The sequence below is a fragment of the Somniosus microcephalus genome, chromosome 11 (genome assembly GCF_052327205.1).
Source record: "Somniosus microcephalus isolate GS21.2 chromosome 11, FLI_Smic_1.0, whole genome shotgun sequence".
NCBI classification, from domain to species: Eukaryota; Metazoa; Chordata; class Chondrichthyes; order Squaliformes; family Somniosidae; genus Somniosus; species Somniosus microcephalus.
In genome coordinates, this window is record NC_140997.1 from 227,179,923 (window position 1) to 227,202,608 (window position 22,686).

Consider the following 22,686-nt stretch of genomic DNA (forward strand, 5'->3'; position numbering starts at 1 on the left):
TGGAGATTAACCTTCAGTTCCTGGAGGCTCCAGGGCAATCCTGGAGGGTTAGCGACCCTCTGTAGCACCTGTCATGTAACGTGACAACCCAAAGTGCTCGACAAAGATGCCAAGTAGGAAGTACGGTGCGTGCATCTCAGCAGTTAGTCGTTTCCTGGCAGCCTTGAAAGAGTTAACAAGGTCAGCTCGCAGGTCACCTCAAGATCTCCACGTACTGTATTTGACTTTTGGCCAGTTCAGGAACTGTGGGGTTGTGGGGGCGGAGAATAATCAGCCTGGGGTTTCTGTCTCTGATCAACAACTCATGGGCAAGGGGCAGGATCTGGCATGGCTGTGATGCCGCCCACGGTCAAATAGTGTGCCGGCACTCACTGCTTAGGATCACGCATGAAGGATGGCCGTTTGGGACGAGGTGACTGGAGGGCCGCTGATGCCCACTGAACTGTTGGCCCAGCTCAGTACCTTCAGGGGAGAAAAGGGAAGAGCAAATTTAAAAAAAAAATGACAACTAAATAGAAACGGTATCAGAAGGGGTTTACGAGTAAGCTTGCAGCGCTGGAGAGGAGTCAGAAAGGTTCGACTCGGCCCAGTGCCAAGTGGGTGAAATGTTGCCTTGTCTTGTGAATCCATTCATTCACCAACAAGAAAGGGAATTAGCCTGTTTGTAGATTATTTTTTAACAGAATGAAAGATGCAGCCGACCCTGCATTTATTTCACTGAGACCTTTTCATAGAGTTCAGGGATGTGAAAGACAAGTTTGGGACACATGCCAGGCAATGTTCTCTGCAAAAGCAAAAACACTGCGGATGCTGGAAATCGGAAATAAATACAGAAAGTGCTGGAAGCACTCACCAGGTCAGGCAGCATCTGTGAAGAGAGAGAGAAACCAAGTTAACGTTTCAGGTCGGTGACCCTTCGTCAGAACTGGAAAAAGCTGGAGATGGAACAGGTTTTTAAGCAAGTGCAGGGGCAGGGAAGGGGGGAGGGGAGGAAAGAACAAAAGGGAAGGTCTGTGATAGGCTGGAAGGCAGGAGAGATTAAGAGACAAAAGGGATGATGGTGCGAGGCAAAAGGACTTGGTAATGGGACAAGTTAAGAAACAAAAGATGGCTCTGGATGAGGTGTAAATGGCAATGGCAGAATGATCGACAGCTCCCTTGTGAGAGAGAGAAAAAAAATGAAAAAGATGGGGGCATATGTTCTCTGCAATTTATTTTGGGGGGCCGTGTGGGTCCTTTAAAAGAACTGTGGTGGTGTGTGGGGGCGGAGAATAATCAGCCTGGGGTTTCTGCCACTGATCAACCACTCATGGTAGAATGAGGATATCGGGCAAGGGGCAGGATCTGGCATGGCTGTGATGCCGCCCACGGTCGAATAGTGTGCCGGCACCCGCTGCTTAGGATCACGCATGAAGGATGGCCGTTTGGGACGACGCTGCCCGCCCTGTTCAAAAGTCTAGGTGACGTAATAAAACTCACTACGCACTTGGTTCGAGTACAAAGCAAGGCTTTAATCAACTTATTTCAGAACACGGAGGTCTAGTTGTACTTCACTAGTTCCTGTCTTACAAAATGTCCCTAGTCAAGCTGGGCCCACGCCCGAGTATTTATACTCCTTGGACGGCGCCACCAGCTGGCCGTCCAGTGTTATTTCATGAGTCGTTTCTTTATAATGATGAGATTTATAACATTAGGCATGCGCAGGTTTTTTTTCAGTTCAAAAGCCGTCTCACCGGCTGCACTGCGCGGGATCCCTGGAGCATGGACGGCAGGGAATATATCTTTGCAGAGGGTGGGAGGTGGAGGAGGCGGCCAGGCAGAGTCCGTCCCGGCCTGCTTTCTGCTGCAAGGGACGAGGTCCCAGCTCACACTCCCAGGACCCGCCTGGAGTTAAAAACCGGGCCAGTGTGTTTGGAAGCTTGCAATCTTGTGACTTAAACCTGTGACGCTCCAGCCTCTCGAGGCAGCACAGTGCCTTTAAATGTAATATTTTAAGGGCAACCGTTTCTGCCGAGTCCCGTCAGCTGGTGAAGTCGGCCCTTCCGGCATCTTACTGTCTGCAACCAATTCATCGAAATGCTACTCGAGCTCTTCAATTTCCTTTCAAAGTAAACAGCAACAATTGTTTGTTTTAATCTTTGTGCTGTTGTTGCACATGAACCCTGATGAACGGATATCTGCTTTGCCAAAAGGTGTGGTCTGCCTGGAGCCCAATAACTTGCAGATTAAAAAATCAGTGCAGAAATCACAAACCCCATCTCCACCACTGGCTTAGGAATTCAGTCTGAACAAAGACAGGCGGCGAGCGCCCCAACAATAACCACGTACCCGCCGTAAAGAGTAATGGTGACTGCGACTGCACGGGGTGGGCATGTGACAGTGGAAGTCTGTAACGTGGAGGTGAATGGGAAAGGGGTGGGGTTTGATCCATTGGGATTTTATACAAAAATACAAGTGAATGGGATAGAGTTAAGAACATAAAAATTAGGAGCAGGAGTGGGCCATTCGGCCCCTCGAGCCTGTTCCGCCATTCAATGAGATCATGGCTGATCTGTGGCCTAACTCCATTTACCCGCCTTTGGCCCATATCCCTCAATACCTTTAGTTAACACAAAGCTATCAATCTCCGATTTAAAATTAACTATTGACCCAGCATCTACTGCCGTTTGTGGAAGAGAGTTCCAAACTTCTACTGCCCTTTGTGTGTTGAAGTGTTTCCTCATTTCACTCCTGAAAGGTCTGGCTCTAATTTTTAGACTATGCCCCCTAGTCCTAGAATCCCCAACCAGCGGAAATAGTTTCTCTCTATCTACCCTATCTGTTCCCCTTAATATCCTGAAAACTTTAATCAGATCACCCCTTAACCGTCTAAATTCTAGGGAATACAACCCTAATTCGAGTAATCGCTCCTCGTAACTTAACCGTTTTGAAGCTTGTGTATTAGGGTGGAGCGAATGTTATTCAGATTTTACCACGTTTTACTGGACCCAGCCCTAACAGTTTCTTTTGTTCTCCGTGAGCTGTGGCAGGTGGCCTGATTTTAAGGATGCTCGCGATTGGTCCGACTGCGATCCGTGTGACATGGAACCTCCAGCGCGATGCCAGCGGCTACAGGATCGAGTGGAGGAAAGCCACCGGTAAAACCTCTCAAACTATGGATCGGATAATAACAGGGAGGCGGGAAGGCTGCGGGAGGCGGGGGGAGATTTAGCTTGTATGGGTTTTCGGGAAGTCCGTATTTAACGGTAGGAGCTGATTTTTTTTTAATTCTCTGTTTCTTGGCCGTAGCCAGCCAGCCTGATTAATTGATTGATTGATTGATGGATGGATTGATGACTGTCTGTCTGGCTGGCTGTCGGGCGGGCCTGTGGCTCCAGACCACAGCCGGGTCTCTGTCATCAGTTAGTAATCGGCAGTTGTCGACGGGGTAAGTCATCGGGAGGAGGTCAGACAGATTGGGGTGGAAGGTGGGGGCGGTTTACAGGTTTGCTTGTTGGGTCGGGGTGGAAATGCTCCCGCTCCTCCTGGCCCACAAGCAGTGCTGTAAAGGTGTTTGATGTAAGCGTTAAACAAAGCTTTAATCAACTGTTTTTCAACATGGAGGTCTAGTTGTGTCCTTCACTAGTTCCTGTTAAGAATGTCCTGTGCAAGCTGGGCCCGTGCCCGAGTATTTATACTCTCCCTGGACAGCGCCACCCGTAGGTCGCTCAGTATTATTTCATAAGTCTTTCTTTAATGAATGACTGATTCATGTCAGTGTTTACCTGATGGATCCGGCCCTTCACGCCTCCCTTCATCTGACGGCCTTCGTGAGGCCCGGGAAACCCGACCGGCAGCTGCTAAAAATACAAGTTACGTTAAAATGGAGGCAGGCAGGCAGCCTCCTTAAAATATTTTAGTCACTGGACCCGCCTCCTGAGAGCAGATTGGTCGCCCGGCCCCCGACCCCTGACCCATCTCCGTTAAAGCTGGAAGTGGGTGGGTTGCCCATTTTTTACATTTTTAACCCCCCACCCGCTCATCGCTGACCTATGTTGTTTGCCTGTCCGGAAACGCCTAAATTTTTAAAATTCTCATCCTTGTTTTCAAATCCCTCCATGGCCTCGCACCTTTCCTAGCTCTGTAACCTCCTCCAGCCCCACAACCCTCCGAGATCTCTGCAGTCCTCCAATTCTGGTCCACTTGCGCATCCCCCGATTATAATCGCTTCACCATTGGCGGCCGTGCCTTCAGCTGCCCGGGCCCCGAGCTCTGGAATTCACTCCCCAAACCTCTCCGCCTCGCTACCTCTCTCTCCTCCTTTAAATTCTACCTCTTCACAACGGTAATTACACTCCAAAAGTACTTCATTGGCTGTAAAGCACTTTGAGACGTCCGGTGGTCGTGAAAGGCGCTGTAGAAATGGAAGTCTTTCTTGTTTCTTTCTCTGTGACCAAGCCCTGTCCTTATATCTGCTTATGTGGTCAAACTTTGTCTGATCATCGCTCCTGTGAAGCACCTTGGGACGTTTTGCTACGTTAAAGGTGCTATATAAATGCACGTTGTTGTTGTTGTAATCCTATAACATGCAGCAAAAGGAATCCAGCTTTGCCAAGACAACGTAGAGTAACCCGAATGGTGCAGTGGGTTAGACTTGCCACGGTTGCGGTAGTGGACGGGTAATATTGAGGTAAGAAAACTACTAGGCACTTGGTCTAAGCGTTAAACAAAGCTTTTATCAACTGTTTTACAACATGGAGGTCTAGTTGTGTCCTTCACTAGTTCCTGTTAAGAATGTCCTGCGCAAGCTGGGCCCATGCCCGAGTATTTATACTCTCCCTGGACAGCGCCACCCGCAGGCCGCTCAGTATTATTTCATAAGTCTTTCTTTCATGAATGACTGATTCATGTCAATGAGTTCTCATCCCGCCATGGCAAGTTGTGAAATTGAATCCAATAAACCTGGTGATTTGTGGACTGCTGCCAGAAATCTGCTGGGTTGTTGGAAAAACCCATGGTTCATTCATGTCCTTCAGGAAAGGGAACCTGCGGCCCCTACCTGGCCTGAGCAGCACTTGATTCAGGCTTGACTCTTAATGCCCTCTAATGAGTGAATTTGCATTTACCTAGCATCTTTCGCATTCTCAGGCCGCCCCAAAGTGCTTTGCAGCCACCGCTGTAATGTAGTCAGACACAGCAGCCAATTTGTGCACAGCAAGCTCCCACAGACAGCAATGAGATCATTGATACAAAAGCACAACACTGCGGATGCTGGAAATCTGAAATAACAACAGAAAATGCTGGCGACACTCGGCAGGCCAGGCAGCATCCGTGGAGAGAGAAACAGAGTTAACGTTTCAGGTCGATAACCCTTCGTGAGAACTGGAAAAAGCTGGAGATGGAACAGGTTTTTAAGCAAGTGTAGGGGGCAGGGAAAGGGGGGAGGGGAGGAAAGAACAAAAGGGAAGGTCTGTGATAGGGTGGAAGGCAGGAGAGATTAAGAGACAAAAGGGATGATGGTGCGAAGCAAAAGGGGGTGATAATGGTGTTGCGTTTGCAAAGATAATCCAGAGGACGTAAGCAGAGCTCAGTTCATGTTGCTTTTTAATGGCTGATCCACACACACACTCTCAGGCAAAAGCAATCGAATACCTATACACAATACACTGATAACAGCACTATCAAACTCCATGTGCTCAGGCCAAGGCAATCCAGTATCTATCACCAATGTCAGACATAACAAATGGGACAAGTACAGAAACAAAAGTTGGGTCTAGAGGAGGTGTAAATGGCAACAGCAGAATCATTACCAGCACCTGCTGTCCGAAAAAATGGGAGCAAAGGTCATGATCCGAAATTGTTGAACTCAGTATTGAGTCCAGAAGGTTGTAAAGTGCCGAATCGAAAGATAAGGTGCTGTTCCTCGAGCCTCCCCTGAGCTTTTTCCAGTTCTGACAAAGGGTCACAGACCTGAAGCGTTAACGCTGTTTCTCTCTCCACAGATGCTGCCTGGCCTGCTGAGTGTTTTCCAGCATTTTCTGTTGTTATTTCACAATGAGATCATTGACCCTGTTTCTCAGGGTGTCGATTGAGGAATAAATGTCGAGCGGGACGGCCTCCCTGCTCTTCTTCCAATAGCGGCCGGGGGATCTTTTGACGTCCACCTGAGAGGGAAGGTGGGGCCTCGGTTTGACGTCTCATCCGAAAGATGGCACCTCCGACAGTGCGGCACTCCCTCAGCACTGCCCTGGAGTGGCGCTCATGTCTTTGGAATAGGCCTTGAATCTATGACCTTTCAACTCGGACAAGAGTGCGACGACCGAACAATGATTCAGAGCAACCAGGAGTGGGCAATAAATGCAGGAATTCCCACATCCCTGAGATCAAAAGAAAATAAGAAAAGAATCTTCATCTTTGAGGTTTAGGATTAGTTCCAGCCCAGTCTAACAGGATGAAAGGCATCATTTCATCCAATTAGTCTGGGTGGTCTTAATGGCCGAGAGTGGAAGGCCAGTGCCTAATCCACTGCACCAACCACTCCCCTTTACCATTACCTGTGTAGAGCTCAATTTATTTTGCTGCATAATATAGGATTACTAAATGGAAATGATTCTGTCTTGTTGTAAATATGAACCAACACCCTGGTATCATTCAACTGCTTGTGGACAAAACTGTCACCAATTGGCATTCTCGCACAGGGAGACCAGCTGCTGGCTGGTGTGGGTAATAGTTGAAATAGCACCTTTGTGCAGTAAGGGGAACTTCGTGCGTTTGGGGCTGAGGTGCTTATTAGGGCAGCACCTCCTAAAATCCATGCCCTCTGCCACCTAGAAGGACAAGGGCAGCAGGCGCATGGGAACACCATCACCTCCAACTTCCCCTCCTAGTCACACACCAGCCCGACTTGGAAATATATCGGCCGTTCCTTCATTGTCGCTGAGTCCAAAATCCTGGAACTCCCTCCCTAACAGCACTGTGGGATCACCTTCACCACACGGACTGCAGCGGTTCAAGAAGGCGGCTCACCACCACTGACGTAAGGAAACTACTAGGCACTTGGTCTAAGCGTTAAACAAAGCTTTAATCAGCTGTTTTACAACATGGAGGTCTAGTTGTGTCCTTCACTAGTTCCTGTTAAGAATGTCCTGCGCAAGCTGGGCCCGTGCCCGAGTATTTATACTCTCCCTGGACAGTGCCACCCGTAGGCCGCTCAGTATTATTTCATAAGTCTTTCTTTCATGAATAACTGATTCATGTCAACCACCTTCTCAAGGGCAACTAGGGATGGGCAATAAATGCTGGCCACATCCTGTGAATGAATTAAAAAGAAATGGTCAGTGAGCTCTGCCCTGGTGTGCTTGATGCTGACACCGGGACTGAAATGGGAAAGTATCTTAGTCCCCAACACGAACATCCCTCACCACGATGAGCTCAAAATTCACCGAGGAAAGATAATGTGAAGTGCGGGATCTGCTTCTGAAATGTTGGCTTGTAACTCCATTTGTCAACCCGTGCCTGTAAATTTGACTTCTTTTTGTTTCTCGCAGTGGACCCGACGCAATCACAAAGAGCTGTGCTCTCCGCCACTTCCAACAACTATGACATTACCAGCCTATCTCCTGGCACTGAATATGCCATAACTCTCTACACTCTGTACAACGGCAGGGAGGTTGCTACCCCAGCCACCATGTCAAAGACAGGTGCGTCCGGAACACAGAAACACTTATAAACGCGGGGAAATCGTGTGGGATTCGAACACCTTCGCACAGATGCCCCTTGGTGATAGCTGACCTTCTGACCCCGAGTGGCCCGCGTCAACCCCAACATCCGCGCTCGCTTGCCCGCGTGTTTCTGCGGTGTGAGCTGGCTGCCCGCGCTCTGGATTGGCCCCGGTAACACTTTGGGTTTAGACTTCAGAGCACTGACGCGACTAAGGCCGATCCCGCGCTCCCAGCGAGGAGCAGGGCGCGCGTCGCCAGTGAGTAACGATAACCACCGGAAAAATAGTGGGCTGCCGGCCTTCTATCTCCCACCACGCGCTCCGTGCAAGCGCTGGACTTTGTTGGGAGTGTGGGATCGGCCACAATGGGTACTTGCACGAAGTTGCTTCCAAGTCATGCTTGCGAGTGTCCGTCAGAGGAGGTCCCTACAGCCCAGTAATGTGAACAACGCCCTCCTGGGTCAGGGAGGTGTCCTGCGACCTCAACTAACCCCTTGACTAGGAAGAGTGGCGACCAGCGATCGGTGGCGCTGCCAGGGCTGACCGCTTAAATCTACCATCTGCAACACTTTGGGCAGGATTTTCATTGGGCCGTGGAGTCGGGATTGGAGGCGTGCGGGGGGGTTTAAAATCCCGAAATCGGGGGGCACGAACCCATCCCGCCCCAACCCGCCTCCATGCCAGTTTCAAAGGAGGCGGGTACCCGCCCCGCATTGGGACCCGCCTCCCCGAGGTGGGAAGGGGATTAGTGCCAATTAACTGCCTGTTAACAGGTATTTAACAGGCAGTTTTTAGCCTAATCCCTATTTTCATTGTTGAAATGTGGGATTCCCGACGGCTCCAAACCACGCCAAAGTTAGCGAGTCGGGCTGAAGGGCTTGGAGGGTTCGAGATGTTCGGTGTTCAGGTGAGTGATGGGTGTATGAGTGCAGAGGTAAGTGTGCTTGGTCTGTGTAAAGTGTTTAAAGGAGTTCTATTAACCTTTACTTACCTTTACAGCTTTCCTTCCTTCAGGTCTCGGGAGTCCCTCATCTCACCAGCACAGAAAGCAGAATGGCTGCGAGCTGTCAAAATCTGCAGCCTCTGCTTTCTGTTCCGTGGAGGTCTCTAAATCATCCTGAGAGGAAGGAATTAACTTAGAATACAGATTGTCAGTGTTTGACAGCTTCAAACAGCTGTGAAACGTTGATATTTCATCTGTCAAAAGGTCTTGACAGATGAAATGTCAATCTGTGACGTCACCTGTTGCCGGGTGGCCCTTAATTGGCCTGCTGAGCCCACTGGGCGGGCTCAACAAGGTCAATCAAGTCAAAATCGCATGGCTTGACTAGAACTCGATGGAGGCGGGACTACAACCCCGAAAGTTGTAGTCCCGCCTCCTACCCGCCTCCAGCATCAAAACCCAGCCCTGTGTCTCCAGAAGCAAGGAGGGAAAGCACCTCACCAGGCGGTGTTGCGTGCCACCTTCACACTTTGAACCTATCCCTGGTGCCACGCTGAAACTCGAGGGTATAAATGGGGTATAGGAGCATCTTGCATGATGCCAAGAATTACCCAAAACAAAACATCTCCTTGCAAGTCACTTGTAGAGGGTGGCGGGGAAGGGGGAGAAGCCTTTACTGTGGACCAGGTCCAGTAAGGAATGGGTTATGTCTTGGGTTTGGGGTAGGGGGATATGATGACAGGAGTTACAAGGGGAGTTGTGGAGCTTGTAGCCTCTAAACTGTTGGCAAAACCGTTAGATATTGGATCCCTGATGAAAGGATGTGGAATACTGTGCTCTTTTGGCCGCAGATCTTCCAACCTCGTCCTTATTATTGTGAAAGGCTACCCTCACCCAACAAACATTAGCGATATATAACAACAGGAGTGAGTGTTTCATGATCTTGAGCGCATTAACACCGAAACTAAAATAAATCCAATAAGGAATTCAGGAGGAACTTCTTTACCCAGAGAGTGGTGAGAATGTGGAACTCGCTACCACAGGGAGTGGTTGAGGCGAATAGTATAGATGTATTTAAGGGAAATCTAGATAAGTACACGAGGAAGAAAGGAATAGAAGGATATTTTGATCGGGTGAGATGAAGTAAATAGAGGGGAGCATAAGCTGGTTGGCCGAATGTCCTGTTTCTGTGGACACAAGACCACCAATCCCAAGTGTGCTAGGTTTCATTTATTTATTCGTTCAGACTAGTTTTGCAGCCGAGAGGAAAAGCAAGAGAAAGTTGATATTGTTTTGTGGGGGACGGAACATGCATTGGAATGACTGGGCCTGATAGTTGCTCCGTTGCAGGTGTCATTACATGTTACAAACTTTGAGGCTGGTGGTGGAGATCACAGGACAGGCCCCGATTTTTAACTCCAGGCAGGTTCCCCACTCAGGCCTGAGTTAAAATTACAGTCGGGTCTCAATGATGTCATCGGGCCGCAACACGCAGATGTAAAGAAGGACCCCGTTGGCTCCGGCCGCCTGTCCTTGCCGCCTGCTCAGGAGAGCAGGTTAAAATTGCAGGCGTTGCGATCATGGCGGCTTTCGGACAGGTTAGAGCCCGGGGCGATTTTAACTGCCTCACCCGCCAGGGTTTCTGCTGAGCGAGTCGGGTTAAAATCGCCCCCCATGTGTCGCACAGACTTCCTGCTGCCCTCAGTTGGCAGTCTGTTGTGTTTCCACTGCCCATTCCCACATGCCTTCAGACCCATCTGGATCAACGTTCAGTCCACATCCAGTACAGAACACATCTGCTGCGAGATTGGCATCCAGTAGATAGATCAGGCCGTCATTGAGATGATTATATGGAGGTGAGAACTCTTGTGAGAAAGTGGGGGAGAAACTGGTAAATTTTTTTATTTTCATCATCTTTTTATTCTGTGATTAGTGGAAAAGGAAATCCTGCTGGGCACCATCACCAATCTGAAAACTGTAGAAACAACAGGCAACCGGATTCGGATCAGCTGGACGGGAGTGCCTGGAGCGACAGCATATAAAATTGTCTGGAAAAATCATAAAGGTATGTTATAGAGGCTGGCCGGGAAATAAAGAGAAGCATTGCTGTGGTACAGAAAATAATACTGGTAGAGCAGACACAATAACATTGGTACAACAGACAGCATAATATTGCCGGAGCAGACAAAGTAATATTGGTAGAGTGGACAAAATAATTTAAAATAAAAATGATATCAAAATAATAATAATAGTATACTTAAGGGTACGGTAACATTGTGGTTATGTTACTGGGCTAGTAATCCAGAGGCCTGGACTCATGATCCAGAGACGTGAGTTCAAATCCCACCACGGCAGCGTTAATTAAATAATTCTGGAATAAGAAGCTAGTTTCAGTAATGGTGACCATATAACTACCGGATTGTTGTAAAAACCCCATTTGGTTCACTAATGTCCTTGTACACGAATCACTGAAAGTTAACATGCAGGTACAGCAAGCAATTAGGAAAGCAAATGGTATGTTAGCCCTTATTACAAGAGGATTTGAGTATAAAGACATCTTACTGCAATTATATAGGGCCCTGGTGAGACCACACCTGGAGTATGGTGTACAATTTTGGTCTCCCTACTTAGGAAGATTATACTTGCCGTAGAGGGAGTGCAACGAAGGTTCACCAGACTGGTTCCTGGGATGGGGGGATTGTCCTACGAGGACAGATTGAGTAGACTAGGCCTATATTCACTAGAGTTTAGAAGAATGAGAGGTGATCTCATTGAAACATACAAAATTCTTACAGGGCTTGACAGGGTAGATGCAGGGAGGATGTTTCCCCTGGCTGGGGAGTCTAGAACCAGGGGTCACAGTCTCAGAATAAGGGGTTGGCCATTTAGGACTGAGATGAGGAGAAATTTCTTCACTCAGAGGATGGTGAATCTTTGGAATTCTCTACCCCAGAGGGCTGTGGAGGCTCAGTCATTGAGTATATTCAAGACCGAGATCGATAGATTTTTGGCTATTAAGGGAATCAAGGGATGTGGGGCTAGTGCGGGAAAGTGGAGTTGAGGTAGAAGATCAGCTATGATCTTATTGAATGGCCCACTCCTGCTCCTATTTCTTATGTTCTTATCTGCCATCCTTACCCGGTCTGGGCCTATATGTGACTCCAGACCCACAGCAATGTGGTTGACTCTTAACTGCCCTCTGAAATGGCTCGGCAAGACACTCGGTTGTACCAAACCGCTACAGAGCAGTATAACAGCACTGCGGGTGTACATTTACCACACAGACTACTATGGCTCACCTCCACCTTCTCGAGGGCAATTAGGGATGGGCAATAAATGCCGGCCTTGCCAGCGACGCCCACGTCCCGTGAACGAATATTTTTTAAAAATTGGTAGAGCAGACAAGATAATCTTGGTAGATTAGACAGAACAGCGTGCAGTGTAATGAAGCCTGCAGAATGCATGAGCTTACCAACGCGGGTTGGGTGATTGGGCAGATGCATGGCAGATGCAGTATAATGTGGATAACTGCGAGGTTATCCACTTCAGTGGCAAAAACAGAAAGACAGATTATTATCTGAACGGCAATAGATTGGGAAAAGGGGAAGTGCAACGAGACCTGGGTGTCCTTGTGCACCAGTCGCTGAAGGTAAGCATGCAGGTGTAGCAGGCGGTTAAGAAGGCAAATGGTATGTTGGCCTTCGTAGCGAGAGGATTCAAGTACAGGAGCAAGGATGTCTTACTGCAGTTGTACAGGGCCTTGGTGAGACCACACCTTGAGTATTGTGTGCAGTTTTGGTCGCCTTATCTGAGGAAGGAAGTTCTTGCCATGGAGAGAGTGCAGCGAAGATTCACCAGACTGATACCTGGGGTGGCAGAAATGATGTATGAGGAGGGATTGGGTCGATTAGGCTTATATTTGCTGGAGTTTAGAAGAATGAGAGGGGATCTCATTGAAACTTATAAAATTCTAACAGGACTAGACAGACTAGATGCAGGAAGGATGTTCCCGATGGCGGGGGAGTCCAGAACCAGGGGTCACAGTCTAAGGATAAGGGGTAAGCCATTTAGGACAGAGATGAGGAGGAATTTCTTCACCCAGAGAGTAGTGAACCTGTGGTATTCTCTACCACACAAGGCAGTTGAGGCCAGTTCGTTAAATATATTCAAGAAGGAGTTAGATATATTTCTTTAGGCTAAAGGGATCAAGGGATATGGGGAGAAGGCAGGGAAAGAGTACTGAATTTGGATGATCAGCCATGATCTCATTAAATGGCAGAAGAGGCTCGAGGGGCCGAATGGCCTACTCCTGCTCCTATCTTCTATGTTTCTAACTACAAGGTTTGAGATTATCAGTGCGACTCAGCCACAAATCTGAGAGGTCGCCGCATGTCAAATATTTTCTGTTCGAAACCTGCCTGGCCGTGGGCTTCAAGTCTCCCTGGGATCCACCCTTGGCCCCACCTTTTCCCCCCACCCGCCTCCCCCACCCTCATCATCCACATGCAGCCCCTTGTTGACATCATCCAAAGCCACGAGGTGAGCTTCCACATGTACCTCGATGGTACCTAGCTCTATCTCTGCACCACCTCTCTCGACCCCATACACTAATACATTACATCAAGTGTCAGATACAAAACCTAAAAAGTTTGCAGCACAGAATGAGGCCCTTTGGCCCATCATATCTGTTCCAGTTCTTTGCTAGAGTGATCCAAAATTAATCCCAAGCTCTCTCCATAGTCCTTTATCTTCCCCTGCTACAAATATTTATCTAATTTTTCCTTAAAACGTGCAAAGGTCACTGCCTCAACCACTCTCTGTGGCAAAGTACTCCATATTCCAACAACTCTCTGTGTGAAGGTCTCTCTGCTCATCCACACCCTTCAGTGTCTTTCCATTGAGTGGATGCTCCCAATCCTTTTTTCTCCCAAGATTTCTCACCTCACACTTATCCACATTAAATTGCATCTGCCACCTGTCTGCCCATTCCACTTGCCCGTCCATGCCTTGCTGAAGTCTTTTACAGTCCTCCACATTGTTTGTTTCATAGAATCATAGAATGGTTACAGCACAGAAGGAGGCCATTCGGCCCGTCGAGCCCGCGCCGGCTCTCTGCAAGAGCACTTCAGCTAGTCCCACTCCCCCGCCCTTTCCCCATAGCCCTGCAATTTTTTTTCCTTCAGGTACTTAGCCCATTCCCTTTTGAAAGCCACAATTGAATCTGCCTCCACCACCCTTTCAGGCAGTGCATTCCAAATCCTAATCAGTCGCTGCGTAAAAAAGTTTTTCCTCATGTTGTCTTTGGTTCTTTTGCCAATCACCTTAAATCTGTGTCCTCTGGTTCTCAACCCTTCCACCAATGGGAACAGTTTCTCTCTATCTACTCTGCCTAGACCCCTCATGATTTTGAACACCTCTATCAAATCTCCTGTCAATCTTCTCCACTCATGAAGAGATTTTAAGGTTGTTTTCCCCTATACCCGTCCAAATCATCTACAAATAGCGTGGATCCGGCATTGACCCCTAGGTACACCATCTCCAACTCTTTTCCAATCCAAGCAACACAACAGCCATGGGCAGGCTGATAGCCATTGACCACCTGTTGGACTTGTTACTAAAGGTTATGTAACCTTGCTGGAAAGCACGTTGGGTTTAGGAGAGGATTGGACTTGGCGGCTGTGGTGTTCCCCATGTAGCTGAATAGCCTGCTGACAATCATTCCCTACTCCAGGTTCACACATGAAGAGGTCAGTTGACATCCTGCAACTGGACCTCAGCAACTCGCTGCATTCAAGGTCAAAGATATCTGGGAACACCGCATCTATAACTCCTTCTTTTTCTGTTCAGGTTATGAGATTATCAGAGTTGTGTCACATGATATAACTTCATTCGACATTGACCGTGTACAACAAGGGGCAACGTACTTCATCAAAGTGTCACCGCTTTCCGGAAGCAGAGAAGGAAGTTCTGTGAGCATCATTGTTAGAGCAGGTAAGAGATGATACTAGCAGTGTGCTAACTCTGAACTTGCTCTTCCTACTTCGCAAGGACACCATCCTAAACGCTCTTCCCTCTGCCAAGCAGCAAATACAATTTCCTACAGGCTCTTCCTCCTCCCTGCATGCTCATTGTGTTTAAATTTAAGATTCCTTGTGCGAAAGCAGGAACTTCTTGTCTCTGATGCGTAACCTCGTGGGCTTGACTGAACTTGACAATTTTTTTAAATTCACTCTCTGGATGTGGGCGTCGCTGGCAAGGCCGGCATTTATTGGCCATCCCTAATTGCCCTTGAGAAGGTGGTGGCGGGCCGCCTTCTTGAACCACTGCAGTCCGTGTGGTGAAAGTACTCCCACAGTGCTGTTCGGGAGGGAGTTCCAGGATTTGGACTCGGCGATGATGATATTTCCAAGTCAGGATGGTGTGTGACTTGGAGGGGAGCTTGGAGGTGGTGGTGTTCCCATGCGCCTGCTGCCCTTGTCCTTCTAGGTGGAAGAGGTCGCGAGTGTGGGAGATGCTGCTGAAGAAGCCTTGGCGAGTTGCTGCAGTGCATCTTGTAGATGGTACACACCGCAGCCATGGTACGCCGGTGGTGGAGGGAGTGAATGTTTAAGGTGGTGGTTGGGATGTAGATCAAGTGGGCTGCTTTGTCCTGGATGGTGTAACTCAGTGAGTATGTTTGTTGGCTCCACTGTAACTGGCAAAGTTGGTTTGTTTGTATTTCCCTATCTTGTCATAGTTAGGTAACTAGAATTGACACATGGTCCTTCGGTCAGGAGTAAAGTTAGGCTGCTCAGTCGGTTGAATTGGGGAGCTGGAGGCCTTGGCTTTGAATCCTGGCATGGTTCCCTCAGCTTTTCATCCTACAGATGTTAATAAAGTGAGTGGTATGTCTGAGGATGTGTGAAGTAAACAGGAAATTGCAGGAACTGAGCAGTATTTGCCAAGTTGTTTGAAGTACCTCCTTGATGTTTTGCAATAAAACCCAATAAATATTCAACACGTCAAGGACATTAACCTCTCCCAATAATCTCTCCTCAGTCAGGAAGTCCATGTTTCTTCATGCCTGGCATAGTGGTGGCCTGTTGTCATCTGACATGAGGCCCACTTGAAGCAGGCAATGGCTTGTCACGTCTATCCAGAACGGGCAGTGTTTCACCATGTCTATCCAATCTGCCACCATGCAGGTACATAAAGCAATTAGGAAAGCAAATGTATGTTAGCCTTTATTACAAAACGATTGGAGTAAAGGAGGAAAGAAGTCTTACTGCAATTATACAGGGCCTTGGTGAGACCATACCTGGAGTACTGTGTACAGTTTTGGTCTCATTGTCTTAGAGGGAGTGCAACAAAGGTTCACCAGACTGGTTCCTGGGATGGGGGGATTGTCCTATGAGGAGAGATTGAGTAGACTAGGCCTATACAGGCAGTGACTAGTGGGGTACCGCAGGGATCGGTCCTAGGACCCCAGCTATTCACAATGTATATTAATGATCTAGACGAGGGAACTAGATGTAATATCTCCAAGTTTGCAGACGACACAAAGCTGGGTGGGCGTGTGTGCTGTGAGGAGGATGCCGAGAAACTCCATTATGATTTGGACAGGTTGGGTGATTGGGCAGAAGCATGGCAGATGCAATATAACGTGGATAAATGCGAGGTTATCCACTTTGGTGTCAAAAACAGGAAGGCAGATTATTATCTGAATGGCAATAGATTGGGAGAAGGGGAAGTGCAACGAGACCTGGGTGTCCTTGTGCACCAGTCGCTGAAGGTAAGCATGCAGGTGCAGCAGGTGGTTAAGAAGGCAAATGGTATGTTGGCCTTCGTAGCAAGAGGGTTCGAGTACAGGAACAAGGATGTCTTGCTGCAATTGTACAGGGCCTTGGTGAGACCACACCTTGAGTATTGTGTGCAGTTTTGGTCGCCTTATCTGAGGAAGGATGTTCTTGCCATGGAGGGAGTGCAGCGAAGATTCACCAGGCTGATACCTGGGATGGCAGGAATGACATATGAGGAGAGATTGGGTTGATTGGGCTTATACTCGCTGCAGTTTAGAAGAATGAGAGGGGATCTCATTGAAACTTATAAAATTCTGACAGGATTAGACAGACTAGATGCAGGAAGGATGTTCCCGATGGTCGGGGAGTCCAGAACCAGGGGTCACAGTCTAAGGATAAGGGGTAGGCCATTTAGGACAGAAATGAGGAGGAATTTCTTCACCCAGAGAGTGGTGAACCTGTGGCATTCTCTACCACAGAAGGCAGTGGAGGCTAATACATTAAATATATTCAAGAAGGAGTTGGATATATTTCTTAAGGCTAAAGGGATCAAGGGGTATGGGGAGAAAGCAGGGACCGGGTACTGAATTTGGATGATCAGCCATGATCTCATTGAATGGTGGAGCAGGCTCGAGGGGCCGAATGGCCTACTCCTGCTCCTATCTTCTATGTATCTATGTATATTCCCTAGAATTTAGAAGAATGAGAGGTGATCTCATTGAAACATACAAAATTCTTACAGGGCTTGACAGGGTAGATGCAGGGAGGATGTTTCCCCTGGCTGGCGAGTCTAGAACCAGAGGTCACAGTCTCAGGATAAGGGATCGTCCTTTTAGGACTGAGATGAGGAGAAATCTTTTCACTGAAAAGTTTATGAATCTTTGGAATTCTCTACCCCAGAGGGCTGTGGAGGCTCAGTCGTTGAGTATATTCAAGATAGAGATCGATAGATTTTTGGTTATTAAGAGAATCAATTGACATAGGGATAGTGCAGGGAGGTGGAGTTGAGGTCGAAGATCAGCCATGATCTTATTGAATGGGGGAGCAGGCTCGAGGGGCCGAATGGCCGACTCCTGCTCCTAATTCTTATGTTACGTTCTCTGCCCTTCTTCCTCAAACCTGGAACTTCACTGTCATCTCTGTGTTCAGCTAAGAGCTGACTAAACTCACCTCACAAGTGACAGGGAGATTTGAGTGGTCAGAACAATTCAACCACATGATGCGTGCCTTATCTGAGGAAGGATGTTCTTGCCATGGAGGGAGTGCAGCGAAGATTCACCAGGCTGATACCTGGGATGGCAGGAATGACGTATGAGGAGAGATTGGGTCGATTGGGCTTATATTCGCTGGAGTTTAGAAGAATGAGAGGGGATCTCATTGAAACTTATAAAATTCTAACAGGACTAGATAGACTAGATGCTGGAAGGATGTTCCCGATGGCGGGGGAGTCCAGAACCAGGGGTCACAGTCTAAGGATAAGGGGTAAGCCATTTAGGACTGAGATGAGGAGGAATTTCTTCACCCAGAGAGTGGTGAACCTGTGGAATTCTCTACCACAGAAGGCAGTAGAGGCCAATTCATTAAATATATTCAAGAAGGAGTTGGATATATTTCTTACGGCTAAAGAGATCAAGGGATATGGGGAGAAAGCAGGGACAGGGTACTGAATTTGGATGATCAGCCATGATCTCATTGAATGGTGGAGCAGGCTTGAGGGGCCGAATGGCCTACTCCTGCTTCTAGTTTCTGTGTTTCTATGTGGGGGAAAACACCCGTCAATATGAGGACACCAAGAAGAAACTCAGCTGTGGGAAGGACCTAATGGGAACACGAGGCCTAAATCGCTCCGCCATTTTCACAGGGGCCATGAGTTCGTCTGGGCCTTTTTTTTATTAGGCGACCCTGGCACCCGCCTGAAGTGAGCTCAGGCCTCATTCCAATATTGGGGGCCCCGTGCCCATTTTCTGGAAATTCTTTAAGACCAGTCTGAGCTCACGCGGTGCTGCACAAACTCCGACTGGTGTTTCCAGGCTCTGTAGCGGCCTAACCAGCGGTCCTGAAAGGGACCGCAGGGGAGGGGGGTGGGGCTGCCTGAGAAACCAGCGGGTACGTTTGTTTTTAACTTGTCTTAAAGCAGGGCCAGGAAGAGTACACCTGCTCCACTCCCGCCTACACGTTAATACCGCGCGCCAGTTCCTTCCCGCGCTCGCCCCCCTCTTGTTTGCCTCCCCCCACCACCCGGTCAGATTTACCTCCACGATGTCCGGGGCCAGCCAAAATTTGACAGGCAAGTTGCGGCGTGTTGTCCGATTGGTAACTGCAACCTGCGTTCCCTGTCATCTTTTTTGGCCCTGCGTGGCCCCTTTAAGGGGTTATGTGGGCCATTCATTGTACCGCGCATGCGCGGTTTTTACATTGAAATGCCGGCAAGCCTGGAGCAGTGCGCAGCCTTGCACATTACAGGGAACGCTGCTCGCAACTCGCTGGATTTATTCCAGTGAGGCTCCGGGACGTAGTTAGGACGGTCCTTGGGCCTCTATCTTCTGCCGCCCGAGTCCAGCACACTGGACGCATTGCGCCCGTTAACGCGTGCTATCGGATTGAGGGCCGCCCCGGTTAAGTGTCAAAGTTTAACTGTTACTTTAATCCTGACGCACCCACAGAGGCCCTCAGTGAGCGGTTCACATGGTCGCGCTCTCTCTGACGGCAGAAACTTCAGCCGGCACGAAATCACCGAAATACTGAATACTGGCAGTCTGAAAGAAAAGAGCTGAGTTAACATTCTGTTTGCAATTCTTCTTCATAAAATCCAAACCACTAACCTTGCAGACAATGATTAAGCAGCAGGTTAAATCCGTTCTCTCTGCTCTTCACCTCCAGGTGTTGAATCTTGCTGGGGTACAGTACAGTTCCACGGGCACCGGCGCCTGTGATTAAATAGGCTAAGATTTAAATATTGCAAAGTGCTGATTACTTATTACACTGCTTATGACGGAAGTGGAATATTTTACAATGAAGCTTGCACACAATTAATATTGAGGATTAATAATGCTGTGATATTTATGTATTTATCAGACATCCTCGATTTTTTTTTTTTTAAGAAGGCACCGTCCATTGCTTAAGAGTGACTATAACAGGGAGTCCACAATAATTATCGTGACCGTGGGTTAATTATAGAATCTTACAGCACAGAAGGAGGCCATTCAGCCCATCGTGCCTGTGCCGGCTCTTTGAAAGAGCTCTCCAATTAGTCCCACTACCCCCTGCTCTTTCCCCGTAGCCCTGCAGATTTACCCCCTTCAATTCCCTTTTGAAAGTTACTATTGAACCTGCTCCCAGCACCCTTTCAGGCAGCGCATTCTAGATCACAACAACTCGCTGCGTAACAGAATTTCTCCTCATCTGCCCTCCAGTTCTTTTGCCAGTTATCTTAAATCTGCGTCCTCCGGTTACCGACCCTCCCGCCAGTGGAGACCGTTTCTCCTTATTTATTCTTATCAAAACCCCTTCATGATTTTGAACACCTCTATCAAATCTCCTCTTAGCCTTCTCTGCTCCAAGGAGAACAACCCCAGCTTCTCCAGTCTCTCCACGTAACTGTAATCCCTCATCCCTGGAACCATTCTAGTAAATCTCATCTGCACCCTCTCCAAAGCCTTCACATCCTTCCTAAAGTGTGGTGCCCAGAACTGGATACAATACTGCAGCTGGGATCGAACTAGTGTTTTATACAGGCTTAGCATAACTTCCTGGCCTTCCTACTCTGTGCTTCTATTTATAAATATGCTTTATTAACTGCTTGTTAACCTGTCCTGCCACCTTCATTTGATTTGAGGAAAAACTTTTTCACCCAGAGGGTGGTTGGAATCTGGAACTCACTGCCTGAAAGGGTGGTCGAGGCAGGAACCCTCACAACATTCAAGAAGCATTTAGATGAGCACTTGAAACGCCATAGCATACAAGGCTACGGACCAAGTGCTGGAAAATGGGATTAGAATAGACAGGGCTTGATGGCCGGCGCGGACACAATGGGCCGAAGGGCCTCTTTCTGTGCTGTATAACTCTATGGGGTCGATTTTCCTGGAGCCGTCAGGCGGGGTTTCAGGCGTGTGGGGGGAATCCCGAATTTGGGGGTCCCGACACCATCCCGCCCAAAACCCCGCCCCACGCAAGTTTCAGGGGCGGCGGGTACCCGCCCCACACTGGGACCCGCCGAAACCAGGCGGGAAGGGATTACTGCCAATTAACTGCCTGTTAACAGGTAGTTAACAGGCAGTTTTTAGCCTAATCCCTATTTTGAGGGGTTTCGAGTGGGATTCCCGACGGCTTCAAACCACGCCAGGTTAGAGCAGGCGGGCCGTCGGGTTGAAGGTGTTGGAGGGGTCGCGATGTCAGTGCTCAGGTGAGTGATGGGTGCATGAGTGCAAAGGTAAGTGTGTTTGGTGTGTCTGAAGTGTGTAAAGAACTTTTACTTACCTGTACTTACCTTAACAGCCTTTCTTCCTGTAGCCATCGGGAGCTCATCACTCAGCCGGCACTTAAAGCTGAACGGCTGCGATCTGTGAAAAGTGACAGCCTTCAGCTTTGAGTGCTGCTGAGAGTTCTAACGGAGTCTGTGCAGAAGGACTCATGTTAGAACTCAGACTGTCAGTGTTTGACAGCTTCAAACAGCTGTGAAACACTGATATTTCATCTGTCAAGAACTCTTGACAGATGAAATTTCAGTCTGTGACGTCACCTGTTGCCGGGTGGCCCTTGATTGGCCTGCTGAGCCCGCTGGGTGGGCTCAACAAGGTCAATCAAGGGAAAATCGCGTGGATTGGCCGGACGTCAAAGTAGGCGGGTCAAAAACCCGAAAGGGGAAGTCCCGCCTTCTTCCCGACAGGTTCGGGAAAATCGACCCCTATGACTCTATGACCTTCAAAGATTTGGGCACAAACACCCCCAGGTCTCTCTCTCCTTACACCCCCTTTGAAATTTAACATTTAGCTTGTATTGTCTCTCCTCATTCTTCCTACCAAAATATAACTAAAGTCCTGGAACCATTCTAGTTAAAGATCATACCTGCTCATTAAACGAATCCTTGAAATATCTTTCTTTTTTTTTTCTCCACTCGGCCGTAATTTAAGATACAACTGTTGGGCATGTGAGGGAACTCCGGGCTCTGGAGACACTGAATAACCTCATCCGAGTAACGTGGAGGGGGCTGCCCCAAGCTACGGCATACAAGGTCACCTGGAAGCGTGCTGACGGTAGGTGCCCTGCTCTTTAAACTGTTTCAAACTCTGCCCGCAACCCCCTGCCTCTGCCAAGTGCCTCGGGAATGTTGTTCAAAGGAACCGTGCGAATGCAACTTGTTGCTTGGGTGATGGAAATGCCGGACTCCAGACTTCACTTGTCCGCTGTGGCTCAGCTGGTGACTCTCCAAGTGCCAGTGCCGAGGGAGCGCTGCACCGTCCGAGGGGCCGTCTGTCGCATGAGACGTTCAACCGAGGCCCCGTCTGCTCTCTCGGGTGGGCGTAAAGGAGCCAATGCATTATTTCGAAGAAGAGCAGGGGAGTTTTCCCCAGGGCCAATATTCATCCCTCAACCAACATCACTAAAAAAAATCAGATGATCTGGTCATTATCACATTGCTGTTTGCGGGAGCTTGCTGTGCGCAAATTGGCTGCTGCGTTTCCCACATTACAACAGTGATCACACTCCAAAAAGTACTTCATTGGCTGTAAAGCACTTTGGGACGTCCTGAGGTGGTGAAAGGTGCTATAGAAATGCAAGTCTTTCGTTCAGATTGGGAGAGTCTGCGCGGATGAATTTCGGCATCAATAATTGTTTGCTCTCGATTACTTCCTGTTGCTCCTCCATCATTTATCCTCTGCTGCGCTGTACGTTTTTAAAGCACATCAAGTCGATCCAAGTTTTACTCCTGCCGCTGCTATTTTACACAGAATATACTACAACAACAACAACAACTTGTATTTATATACAGAAGCAGGACATTCGGCCCAAAGAGTCTGTGCTAGTCATCTCTTGTTCTTACGGTACGGATTCCTTTCTCCGCTACCAGTGTCCAGTCACCAGCAGTCCCCTGACGCTCACTCAAGTGGCCAGCCTTTACATGCGAGCTGGCGAGCAGGCTGTTTAACAGTGGAGAGAGCGTTGTAGCTGAATCCAATCCCTGTAGAATGCATATACACACTTCCATTTATATAGCATCTTTAGCGAAGTAAGACCTCCTAAGGCGTGTCACAGGAGCGATTATCAGA

At 48.5% G+C, this 22,686-nt stretch overlaps 1 protein-coding gene across 1 annotated transcript in view; it reads left to right on the forward strand.

The window, feature by feature from the left end:
* The window catches only part of col7a1 (collagen, type VII, alpha 1), a 418,430-nt gene that overhangs the window by 146,442 nt on the left and 249,302 nt on the right, over positions 1–22,686 (forward strand). Inside the window, exons 13-17 of the mRNA XM_086000010.1 lie at positions 3,021–3,137; positions 7,527–7,679; positions 10,576–10,707; positions 14,490–14,633; positions 21,550–21,672. Of these exons, the coding sequence (XP_085856136.1) occupies positions 3,021–3,137; positions 7,527–7,679; positions 10,576–10,707; positions 14,490–14,633; positions 21,550–21,672 (669 nt within the window). The remainder of the gene's footprint in view (positions 1–3,020; positions 3,138–7,526; positions 7,680–10,575; positions 10,708–14,489; positions 14,634–21,549; positions 21,673–22,686) is intronic.